This window comes from Eleutherodactylus coqui, chromosome 3, assembly GCF_035609145.1.
Source record: "Eleutherodactylus coqui strain aEleCoq1 chromosome 3, aEleCoq1.hap1, whole genome shotgun sequence".
NCBI lineage: Eukaryota > Metazoa > Chordata > Amphibia > Anura > Eleutherodactylidae > Eleutherodactylus > Eleutherodactylus coqui.
This window is the reverse complement of record NC_089839.1, coordinates 268,552,809-268,565,685: the sequence shown is the minus strand read 5'-3', so window position 1 is coordinate 268,565,685 and position 12,877 is coordinate 268,552,809. Positions and strand designations below refer to the sequence as shown.

Sequence of the window (12,877 nt, the reverse complement as noted above, 5' to 3'; positions counted from 1 at the left end):
GGTGGGAACCAGAACAGCGGCGTCACCCATGACAACCACAATTCCTGTTCCCCAGTTAATTGGGCATCCCAATGCCGCGGGTGTCCGGAAGAGGCCCAGCGCTGCCCTGGCCGAGGCTACGTGAGTCCCTCCAGGAAGGAGCGTGGTAAATGCCACCATGAGAAGCCAGAATCTTACCCTCCCCACTCCTCAACGTATGCCCTATGTCCGGGGTCACCCTATGGCATGCTGCACATCCTTTCTCTTTAGTTTTATCAATCCACCCAAACCTTCACACCTTCATCCGAAATAAGACACACCATAGGTTAGTATGCTGAAAATTTATTTAGTAATCATTCGAGGGGTATAAGGAGTGGGGACAATTTAGGTAAAATCATCATTCTTATAGATGAAAGCTAATCTAAAGGTGATTGTTGATTGTGTTGTTGATTGGAGATTTTCTTTGCATCCTACATTCAGTCTGATGCCTGGAAAAAAAAAAAGAAATTAATTACTCCATATTTTTCATATGTCTGTAGGGCTGTTTGTTGGCTGTATCTTTGTTATGTATGTAAGGTACGCGGATCAACAACATGTTGGAGTAAGGCTGCCTGCACACGGGTAGGTCGGACCCCACAGTGGAGTTCGACCTTGTGCCTGGCTAGTGACGGCAGCTTATCTCTCTGCTGTCTTCTCCTTTGCTGCTGATGTGCTGGCCGATGCGCCGGCACATCAGCAATACATAGGACGCCGTGCCGTGGCTATGGTGATGACACGGCTCCTGTGACCATTTTGCAAGGATGATTTCAGAATGGCAGCAGGACGGATGGCTTCCTTTGACTTCAATGGAAGCCGGCCGTGGGTAGCCCACACAAAATCACAGCATGCTGCAATTTCTCCCCTGTGAACGGAAAATCACAAACAATTTCCGCTCATGAGCAGGAAATCGTGTTTTCTCATAGCATGCTATGGAATGGATTTGCTGCAGAATCCAGAGGTGGAATCCTGCTCTGGATTTCGCAATGCAAATCTGCCCGTGTTCAGGAGGCTTAAAGTGGATGGCCATGACTAAATAAGTCATATGTGAGTTTATTTTCAACATTTAAATCAAACGGGCTTAAAGGGGTTGTCCCGCGGCAGCAAGTGGGTCTATACACTTCTGTATGGCCATATTAATGCACTTTGTAATGTACATTGTGCATTAATTATGAGCCATACAGAAGTTATAAGAAGTTTTTCACTTACCTGCTCCGTTGCTAGCGTCCTCGTTCCCATGGAGCCGACTAATTTTCGCCGTCTAATGGCCAAATTAGCCGCGCTTGCGCAGTCCGGGTCTTCTTCTTTTCTCAATGGGGCTCCGTGTAGCTCCGCCCCGTCACGTGCCTATTCCAGTCAATCAGGAGGCTGGAATCGGCAATGGACCGCACAGAAGCCCTGCGGTCCACCGAGTGAGCGGATCCCCGCGGCCATCTTCATCAGGTAAGTAAGAAGTCACCGGAGCGCGGGGATTCAGGTAAGCGCTCTCCGGTGTTCTTGTTTAACCCTTGCATCGGGGTTGTCTCGCGCCGAACGGGGGGGGGGGGGTTTGAAAAAAAAAAAAAAACGTTTCGGCGCGGGACAACCCCTTTAATTGTCATACTTATAGGGTGCTTTCACATGGGCAAAATTATTCCACAACAATGTTGTATAACATTCTGTCCCGAAGTCCGCACATCTAAATGCAAATTTTGATACAGAATTGCCAGCAGAATTCTACAATTTCATTTCACATCAAAATCCACAATTTAGCAGTGCGAATTTTGGTGCTGCTTACTCCGCAAGAACGCAAATTCCACTAAACTTGCTGTCCATCTTATCTCTGTTTACTATGCAGTTATATATAACTCTTTTCCTTTTATTAACCCTTTAGGGCGGCTTCGCATGTACTGTAAATGCTGTGGAATTTGCAGAGTGGATTTTGCTGCAGAAAGCCATTTACAGTACAAACCGCATGGAGAAGATGTCTAAAGTCTCCCTTACACGGTGCAGAAAATGTTCACAACAAAGCAGCAGCATTTTTGAAAACCGCTATGGATTTTAAATCCGCAGCATGTCTATTTATATTGGGGATCTATGCCGCAGATTTCACCCCTTGAAATACAAGGCTTAAAATCCTTAAAATCTGGACCATTCAGCTGCAGATTTGGCCACTTTAGCTTTCCAGCATATTTGCTGCAGTTTTTGTCACTGGTGGAAGCCCCCCTTAAAGTTGTATTCTCATCACAAATTGTTATGGTATATCCACGAGATCTAACAAGAGGGAAGGGGGGGGGGGGCTCTACACCTAATTGTAACCAATAGATCTGACTGGATATCATTAGTACAGCAGGTTGGCGGTCAGCTAGGTAATAGTGAGCACAATATAGGTAATTTTTATTCCTCCTTTAATATTATTTTTAAGTAGAAGAGATAGAAAAGCTATAAACTTAATGAAGGCCAATTTCCATATTTTTATCAAATATCCAAAAAGGGGTCAAAAAGTGAGTTAGGAAATGACATGTCAGCGTGAGCACGTTATGACGTTTTCTTGGATCATATGTCTATTACCCCTTAGGGTTCCTCATCATTGCTGAAGGGTCATTGGGAGTCGTATGTTCAGATTCCCTTAGATGTTTTTCCTGGCTGACCAATCTATTAGAGTGGGAGTTTATATATTCCAGCCCCTGCTCTTACTAATTGCTGGTTATTGATCTCTTGTGGCATAGTTGGTCTAGTCCATATTTCCCTTCGTATGGCCATCCTGATTCAGTTAAGTAGCTGGTTTATTAACTTGTATATTGGAGTTGTTTCTGTCTTCGCCCTGCTACCTATAGTTGTTCCACTTCTTTATAGACATTCCCTGTTTTCACTTAGGGTCAGTGCAGGTGGTCCAGGTTCTGTACGAGGGGTCATCCTTGTCGGGACAATCGCCCCACTTTAGGCTGGGATTTTACCTCTTAACCCTTTGCAATCTAATTTTGGGATTCAGGGTTTTCTAGGGGGTTTTCTCTTTCTGCCATTATACAATGGTGCCACCTACTAGCTAGAGCCAGTACTGCCGAATTAGACATGCTGGAGAGGCCCCCAACTACAGAGCCGCCAGTAATATACAGTAAGAATACCCTGCCGGACGTCTTCCGATATCTGAAGCTGTGCAGCCTTCAATCAGAATGTCTTTAGACGTCAGACAGTGGATTGGAAAGGGTTAAGGTTGTTAGGGTTATATTTCCCTTTTTCCCTCTTGGTTGTGTCTGGTGGTGGTTTTGGTGTTTTACGTGGGACCTAGCAGTATTTATTTGTCCTGTGTGAACATTTTCGTGCCGGGCGTTGTACATAAACGTTCAGCACAAAAGTAGCAGGTGGGCACTAATTTTAACTTTGGCAGTGCAAAGCAACTGCTGCCAAGGTAAATGAAATAATGGGATACAACCAGTGGCATGGATACACATGACAAGAACGTGGTTTTGCCATTGTACAAATCATTAGTGGGCCACACATGGCATATGGTGCACAGTTTTGGACATCTGTGTATAAGGACATAGCTGAACTGGAGTGGGTGCAGGAGAGGGTAGATAGTATAATAGATTTCTGAAGGAGAGACATTGATCCAGGATTTCTTCTGATCTGTGGAGTCGGGAGGGAATTTTTCCCTCCATTATGAGGCTGTTGGCAACTACCTCATGGGGGGTTTTGTCACCATCTCATCCACAATAAGATTATAGGTTGTACTTGATTGATTTGTGCTTTTGACCAGCTACGTAACAATTTAAGCCTGTCTGTGCTCCAACCTGAGCAAGACATGAAACTGAGCGAGTAACAGTAGCCGGTATTTAGGTATGTAGAGGGTATCCAGAATGGTAAGAAACGTAACATGTCCGAAGTTGAGATTAGTGAGATTCTGGATGTTAAGACACCAACCCCACTTACCCCTCACGATTACTGATGGATGCATGCTCCTGTTGACTTTGTCTCTCCTCAAAAAACTGTATAGGGGCGACTGTCATCCCAGCGATGATCACTCAGGCAGAGTGTGTCGGAGATCGTTCCGCCCGCCCACCTCCATTTACAGAAAACAGGCAGTTGTTCATAGATGAATGACTGCATATTTACAGCGGCCGATGCAGCGGCAGACCAACAATAATTTCATGGTCTGCATGAAGGATCCGATCAGTGATTTCTCTGATTGTTCTCTCACTGCCTGCATTTAGACGGCACAATTATCGTCCAAACTGGTCAATCTAACAAATGATTCACACGATAATCATGCTGTGTAAAAGTAGTATAATGTTTGTACTCTACTCTGTAAGGAGAGTAGAGAAGTGTTTATAGGAGCTAAACAGTCATGGAGGTCAGCAGAGTGCACTTTGTTCTAGCAGTTATATTATTGAGGGGTGTTAGAACTCGGACCCCTTCCCAACACAACTGGTGACATGTTACAGATTTTCTTTTATTTAATACATACATTTATCATTCTCTGAAATGCGTGGTAGGCCTTAGAGCCCGCCTCAGACTGCGAGTAGGCCTCCGCCTCCACCTACAGCACTAGCTGGTCTGTTAATTATTCGTATTACATTCAACTGGTTAAAAAAGAAATAAAAATATAATTATGTTAAGATGTAAAAGTGAAGAAAATAGACATAAACTAGCAGAACTACATTCAGTACTAATTCCACAACATTCTGCAGTATTTTACAGTAAAACTGGAATGGCAGTTATTTTATACATCTGATTTTACATGTCTATGTACGCATTAATATGTCTGTAGTGCCCAATAAGCAGTGCCCCTGGCATAGGGTGCCCCCATACTTAGTGCCCCAGTCAATAATTTCAAGAAATGTAAAACCAAACAGTCGCTTCCTCTTCTCTCCAGCGCAGCAAGAATGCAAATGATCAGTGAGCGGCCAAGTAGCGGCTGCTCCCGCATCAGTAATCTAGATTGGATGTTTAATTAATTGCCAAACCATCAAGCAAATTACTTTTGCAAGCAGTGATTTGGGGATCTTGCATTTTTTTTCTTACTTGAAGATCTGCCATTGCAATTTTAACTATTTAGAGTAGATATAGATATTTGAGCATATCTATCTATCCATCCATCCATCCCTCCCCTGGCGTAACTATAGGGGTCGAAATTGCACACCAGCCCCTAAGCCAGGGAGCCGATAGGTTCCCCTCAGCATGCTGAGGCTGCCTGACTGCACTGTTTAATGCTACGCCTAGGACCCCCACACGACGTGTCTGGTGCGAGCGCTGCACAGCTTCCCCTGCACTGTGACTGATAGTCAGAACTTCCTCCCCAGCATCGGCATTAAGGGGCATTATGTGTGACAGGGGGCAGATGGAGAAATAAAGAGGCATTATCTGCGACAGGGCAGAGGAAAAAATAAAGGGGCATTATGTGGTATGGGGCAGAGGGAGAAATAAAGGGGCATCATGTGTGACAGGGGGGCAGAGGGAGAAATAAAGGGGCATCATGTGTGACAGGGGGCAGAAGGAGAAATAAAGGGGCATCATGTGTGACAGGGGGGTAGTGGAAGAAATAAAGGGGCATTATGTGGTATGGGGCAGAGGGAGAAATAAAGGGGCATCATGTGTGACAGGGGGGCAGAGGGGGAAATAAAGGGGCATCATGCATGACAAGGGGCAGAGGGAGAAATCAAGGGGCACTATGTGTTATGGGGCAGAGGGAGAAATCAAAGGGCAATATATGTGACAGGGGGCAGAGGGAAAAATAAAGGGGCAGGGGAGAACTATGACGGCTCGTTCACATTATACACTGCATATATAACTCATTGATATCAATTGATTCAGTCACATTAGTGTATTTTCGCTATGTATTTTGGTCATATAAAACGCAGCTTGTCCGATATTCGGGTATTTTCTGGACTGGCATACTGTATGTAAGTATGGAGTGTATAAATACGCAGGTAAAAATGTACCCACTTGTGTATAAATGCTGTGTTTACACGCAGCATATTTAGGTGACCGAAACCCACATTACAGGGCAGGATATGTGACGGGGCAGAGAGTGAAGTATAGGGGGCATCATGTGTGATTAAGGGAGATAAATATGAGAAGTATCTTGTTTGGGGGTGAAAAGCAGCATTCTGTGTGAGAAGGCAGATGGAGAAATGGCTTCCTGTGTGATGACAGAGCAGGGAGAGAATGATGAGCTATCTATGAGCTGGGGAACTATGAGGGGCATTCTATGGGATGGGGAGGGGACAGAACCATCAGTCTGTGTAAGGAGTAGGGAATGATGGGGAGCAGTTTGTGTGAAAGGTGAGAATTCTGTGAAAGAGGGCAACATGGAGAGCATTCTGTGAGAGTGTGGCATGGGGAGCAGTTTGTGTTAGATTACTTATTAGAAGTCTAAGCTGGTTGGCATTATTAAAGGGAGCAGCAGGATGGAGGTTTGTGACTAGTGTGGGGATATGGTGAGTGGTGGAAAAGCATGGAGCCAAAGATGTCTGTGTTACAAATTCTGCATAGACGAGTGGTGGTTAGAAAAAGTTGTCATGGTAGTCTGGGCCAGATACAGGTGAAAACCGAAAGTAAATGATACGAATCCGGTATGACATCACCTGTTATCACTGAAGGTAACTGCACTGTAATCACTATCACTGTAGAACTAGTATCTGACCATTATATGCTAAGTTCACTATTAGAAGTACACTAGAGCCAAGCTGCTGTATCTGAGCCTAAAGGCCCTTTTACACGGGACACAAGTCGGCAAACGATGCCTGACAGCAGATCCCTGTGTATACTTGCTCCCGTGCTGTTACACAGGAGCGAGTATCGCTGGATCGCTCACAGCATGGCTGGCAGGAAGGCGAGGCGGCTGAAGGAGTTCTCTCCCTGCTCCTCTCCATTCACAGCAGCGGCTGCTCACTACTGAAGGACTGCTGTTTACACTGAAGAATCGTTGTTTAGAATTTTAAGCTTAAAACTGGACGATTCTCGTCCAAAACCCTGCGGGGGCCTGAGCAACCGGAACGATAATCATCCCGTGTAAAAGGGCCTTAACATGGTATGAAAGTTATCTTATCTTGTCTTCAGTGTGTGCTGCATAGATGAATCACTTAAAAGGCCAGTGATGCTGCTAAAAGAGATGGGCGAGACATGAAGTGCAGTTGCAGGGGGACCCCAATCTATCAATCTATCTAATATCCGTCTATTTAATGTCTGTCTAATATCTCTCTCTCTCTCTCTCTCTTTCTCTCTCTTTCTCTCTCTCTCTCTCTCTCTCTCTCTCTCTCTCTCTCTCTCTCTCTCTCTCTCGCTCATATGTTATTTATTTGACTTGATATTGATCTATCTCAAGTTAAGTAAATAACATAGGACATAATTTTAAATGAAAATGTCACACAAATTCTATACAGGAATTCTTCATCTCACCGGGATACCTCCAAGAGTGCCTACAAGTCTACTAAGAGCCAGACTAAGTGAATCCTGTAAGAAAGAAAATACAAATTTTTAATTAAAATGGGTAAACTATCTGTGAAATCTCCTTTTCAGATTGTGATATTTCTAATATTAAATTTTTAATTCCTCATAGAAGTGCAAGTACAAAAGCCAATAAATTGCCTGTATCAGTATTTGAACAGATTGCACTGACTTAACCCCTTAAGGCAACTCTAAGGACTCGGCACTTTAGTGATTTTATAAATGTGATGGTTTTATAACCCCATTTTTTTCTTTGGCTACCAAAACCATTTGTATTATATTTACTTTTCATGACATACAGACCTGTTTTAAATACCTTTTATCAATAATTTTTTCATCGTTTTATTAGGGGTACTGTGTTTAACCCCTTAAGGACATGGCCTATTTGGGGCTTAAGGATGCAACAATTTTTGGCGGATTTTCATCTCCATTTTTTATAAGCATAACTTTGCATGGCGAACTGTAGTCTTTATTGGTGCCATTTTTGGGTGCATAGACTGTATTTTAAAACTTTATTATTTTTTTATGATAGCAGGAAGAGAAAACGCATCAATTCTGCCATAGATTTTTCTTTACAGCATTAGGGCTTATTTACACGAACGTATATCAGCCATTGTTTTCACAGGTGGCCAATATACGCTTCCATCTGAGCAGTTTCCCACCTCCCTCCCCTCACCGGCTCTCTGCATCTCTCCTCCACTCTGGCGTTTGCAATGGGAGGGGGCGGGAGGGGGTGGAGCTAAGATCCGCACTGTTCCGCCCACTGCCATTGCTGCCTGCAGACAAGGGGCGGGAAGGGAGCGTAGCTCTGCCCCCGTCCCACTCACTCCTATTGAAAACATCCAGAGGGGAGGAGAGAGGCAGAGAGCCGTTGAGGGGGAGGGAAGGGGGGTGGGGGGACTGGTCAGTTGAAAGCGTATATTGGCTGGCCGTGAAAACACCGGCCGATGTACGCTCGTGTAAATAAGCCCATAATCATGCAGCATAAATGACACAATGCATTGTTTCTGCGAGTCAGTATGATTACAATGATATCACAATTCGTATATTTTTTTTAGGATTTTCCACTTTTCCGCAATAAAAATCTTTCTTTATGGAAATGATTTTTTTTTCTAAATTGCTGCATTGAAGGTTCTATAAGTTTTTTATTTTTCCATGGATTGAGCTCAGTGAAGGCTTGTTTTTTGCGAGACGAGCTTTACTTTTTATTGGTACCATTTTTAGATACATATTGCTTTTTTTTATTGCTTTTTTTGGAGGCAAAATGTTAAAAATTGGCATTTTGCCTCAGTTTTTTAGTTTTTTTTTAACGCTTTTTGCATTGCAGGACAAAAAGCATGTTGAACTTTTTGTATGTGTCGTTACGGATATAACGATACTAAATATGTGGGAATTAAATGTTTTTTTTTATTTTAATATGAGAAAAAAACACAACAAAAGGTTTTACATTTTTCTTTTTTGCACATTATTAGAGATGAGCGAACGTACTCATCCGAGCTTGATACTCGTTCGAGTATTAGCATGTTCGAGATGCTCATTACTCGTAACGAGCACCACGCGATGTTCGAGTTACTTTCACTTTCATCTCTGAGACGTTAGCGTGCTTTTCTGGCCAATTGAAAGACAGGGAAGGCATTACAACTTCCCCCTGCGACGTTCAAGCCCTATACCACCCCCCTGCAGTGAGTGGCTGGCGAGATCAGGTGTCACCCGAGTATAAAAATCGGCCCCTCCCGCGGCTCGCCTCAGATGCGTTGTGACATAGCTGAGGGAAAGTGCTATCGTGTTGGAGCTGCTGTAGGGAGAGTGTTAGGAGTTAGTGTAGGCTTCAAGAACCCCAACGGTCCTTCTTAGGGCCACATCTAACCGTGTGCAGTACTGTGGAGGCTGCTTTTTTGCAGTGTTGCACAATTTTTTTTTTTTGGTATATCGGCCGTGCAGAGCATTGCGCCCTGCAGTAATACTACAGGGACAGAAGTAGTGGTTAGGCAGGGAGAGTGTTAGGAGTGATTGTAGGCTTCAAGAACCCCAATGGTCCTTCTTAGGGCCACATCTAACCGTGTGCAGTACTGTGGAGGCTGCTTTTTGCAGTGTTGCACATTGGTTTTTTTTGGTATATCGGCCGTGCAGAGCATTGCTCCCTGCAGTAATACTCCAGGGACAGAATTGTGGAGGCAGGGACAGAAGACATATATTATTGATTGAATATATACGCAGTGGGCCTTTTCTAAAAAATATTGGGCAAAAAATCTATTTGGCCTGCCTGTCACTGTGCTCAGTGTTCTGGGTCCGTGTGTGCTGGGTGTAGTAGTTCTACAAATAAATACGCAGGCAGCTAAATGTTACAGCAGGCGTGCGCCAAATTATTTCCTGGCTCTGAAATCACCGCTCTGTTGCAGCTAATAACAGTGCAACACTCTGCAGTTCTGTCACACACTCTAGGGACAGAAGACATATATTATTGATTGAATATACGCAGTGGGCCTTTTCTAAAAAATATTGGGCAAAAAATCTATTTGGCCTGCCTGTCACTGTGCTCAGTGTTCTGGGTCTGTGTGTGCTGGGTGTAGTAGTTCTACTAAATCATACGCAGCCAGCTAAGTGTTACAGCAGGCTTGCGCAAAATTATTTCCTGGCGTTCCGTAAACGAAGTCAGCCTCCAACCACAGGCCAATAAGCGGCACATTAAATTACAGCGTTCTGTTTCTGCACTACTGGTAATACAGCATGCTGAGGGGTAGGGGTAGGCCTAGAGGATGTGGACGCGGGCGAGGACACCGAGGCCCAAGTCAGGGTGTGGGCACAGGCCGAGCCAGTGCATTGGCCAGGGGTAGAGGCAGGGCCAGACCGAATAATCCACCAACTGTTTCCCAAACCGCCCCCTCGCGCCATGCCACCCTGCAGAGGTCAAGGTGCTCTACGGTGTGGCAGTTTTTCACAGAGACGCCTGACGACCGACGAACAGTGGTGTGCAACCTTTGTCGCGCCAAGATCAGCTGGGGAGGCACCACCACCAGCATGCGCAGGCATATGATGGCCAAGCACCCCACAAGGTGGGACGATGCCCGTTCACCGCCTCCGGTTTGCACCACTGCCTCTCCCCCTGTGCCCCAACCTGCCACTGAGATCCAACTCCCCTCCGAGGACACAGGCACTACCGTCTCCTGGCCTGCACCCACACCCTCACCTGCGCTGTCCTCGGCCCCATCCAGCAATGTCTCTCAGTGCAGCGTCCAGACATCGCTAGCGCCACTGTTTGAGCGCGAGCGCAAGTACGCTGCCACGCACCCGCACGCTCAAGCGTTAACCGTGCACATTGCCAAATTGATCAGCCTGGAGATGCTGCCTTATAGGCTTGTGGAAACGGAGGCTTTCAAAAGCATGATGGCGGCGGCCCCGCGCTACTCGGTTCCCAGTCGCCACTACTTTTCCCGATGTGCCGTCCCAGGCCTGCACGACCACGTCTCCCGCAACATTGTACGCGCCCTCACCAACGCGCTTACTGCCAAGGTCCACTTAACAACAGACACGTGGACAAGCACAGGTGGGCAGGGCCACTATATCTCCCTGACGGCACATTGGGTGAATTTAGTGGAGGCTGGGACCGAGTCAGAGCCTGGGACCGCTCACGTCCTACCAACCCCCCGAATTGCATGCCCCAGCTCGGTGGTGGTATCTGCGGCGGTGTATGCTTCCTCCACTAAACCACCCTCCTCCTCCTCCTCCAACGCAACCTCTCGCAATCAAGATGTGTCAGCAGCAGCACGTCGCCAGCAGTCGGTGTCATGCGGCGTTGCAGCACAGCGGTGGGCAAGCGTCAGCAGGCCGTGCTGAAACTACTCAGCTTAGGAGATAAGAGGCACACGGCCCACGAACTGCTGCAGGGTCTGACAGAGCAGACCGACCGCTGGCTTACACCGCTGAGCCTCCAACCGGGCATGGTCGTGTGTGACAACGGCCGTAACCTGGTGGCGGCTCTGCAGCTCGGCAGCCTCACGCACGTGCCATGCCTGTCCCAAGTCTTTAATTTGGTGGTTCAACGCTTTCTGAAAAGCTACCCACACTTGTCATACCTGCTCGGAAAGGTGCGCCGGGTCAGCGCACATTTCCGCAACTCCAAGATGGACGCTGCCACCCTGCGGACCCTGCAACATCGGTTTAATCTGCCAGTGCACCGACTGCTGTGCGACATGCCCACACGGTGAAACTCTACGCTCCACATGTTGGCCAGGCTCTATGAGCAGCGTAGAGCTATTGTGGAATACCAACTCCAACATGGGCGGCGTAGTGGGAGTCAGCCTCCTCAATTCTTTACAGAAGAGTGGGCCTGGTTGGCAGATATCTGCCAGGTCCTTGGAAACTTTGAGGAGTCTACCCAGATGGTGAGCGGGGATGCTGCAATCATTAGCATCACCATTCCTCTGCTATGCCTCTTGAGAAGTTCCCTGCAAAGCATAAAGGCAGACGCTTTGCACTCGGAAACGGGGACGGGGGAAGACAGTATGTCTATATCTCAGCGCGTTGAGGAGGAGGGGGAGGAGCATGAGGAGGAGGGGGAAGAGACAGCTTGGCCCACTGCTGAGGGGACAGATGCTGCTTGCCTGTCATCCTTTCAGCGTGTATGGCCAGAGGAGGAGGAGGGGGAGGAGGATCCTGAAAGTGATCTTCCGAGTGAGGACAGCCATGTGTTGCGTACAGGTACCTTGGCACACATGGCTGACTTCATGTTAGGATGCCTTTCTCGTGACCCTCGCGTTACACGCATTCTGGCCACTACGGATTACTGGGTGTACACACTGCTCGACCCACGGTATAAGGAGAGCCTTTCCACTCTCATTCCCGAAGAGGAAAGGGGTTCCAGAATGATGCTATACCACAGGGCGCTGGTGGACAAACTGTTGGTAAACTTCCCATCCGACAGCGCTAGTGGCCGAAGGCGCAGTTCCGAGGGCCAGGTAGCAGGGGAGGCGCAGAGATCAGGCAGCATAAACAGCGCAGCAGGGGAACATTATCCAAGGCCTTTGCCAGCTTTATGGCTCCCCAGCAAGACTGTGTCACAGATCCCCAGTCAAGGCTGAGTTGGTGGGAGCACTGTGAAAGGATGGTGAGGGAGTACGTAGCCGATCGCACGTTCGTCCTCCGTGACGCCTCTGCCCCCTACAACTACTGGGTGTCGAAGCTGGACACGTGGCCTGAACTGGCGCTGTATGCCCTGGAGGTGCTTGCTTGTCCTGCGGCTAGCGTCTTGTCAGAGAGTGTGTTTAGTGTGGCTGGGGGAATCATCACGGATAAGCGTACCCACCTGGCAACCGACAGTGCCGACAGGCTTACACTCATCAAGATGAACAAAGCCTGGATTTCCCCAGACTTCTCTTCTCCACCAGCGGACAGCAGCGATACCTAAACAATAAGTAGGCTGCACCCGCGGATGGAAGCA

The 12,877-nt window shown here is 47.0% G+C and overlaps 1 protein-coding gene across 3 annotated transcripts in view; it reads right to left on the bottom strand.

Annotated features, from left to right (window-relative positions):
* Positions 1–305: 305 nt before the first annotated feature.
* LOC136621721 (uncharacterized) overlaps positions 306–12,877 on the bottom strand; it is a 50,309-nt gene continuing 37,737 nt past the window's right edge. For all 3 annotated transcript variants that reach the window (XM_066597396.1, XM_066597398.1, XM_066597394.1), the window contains 3 exons: positions 7,393–7,446; positions 4,460–4,574; positions 306–467 (listed from right to left, as the gene is read on the bottom strand). In XM_066597396.1, coding sequence (XP_066453493.1) covers positions 4,503–4,574; positions 7,393–7,446 — 126 coding nt within the window. In that variant the 3' untranslated portion in view covers positions 306–467; positions 4,460–4,502. The remainder of the gene's footprint in view (positions 468–4,459; positions 4,575–7,392; positions 7,447–12,877) is intronic.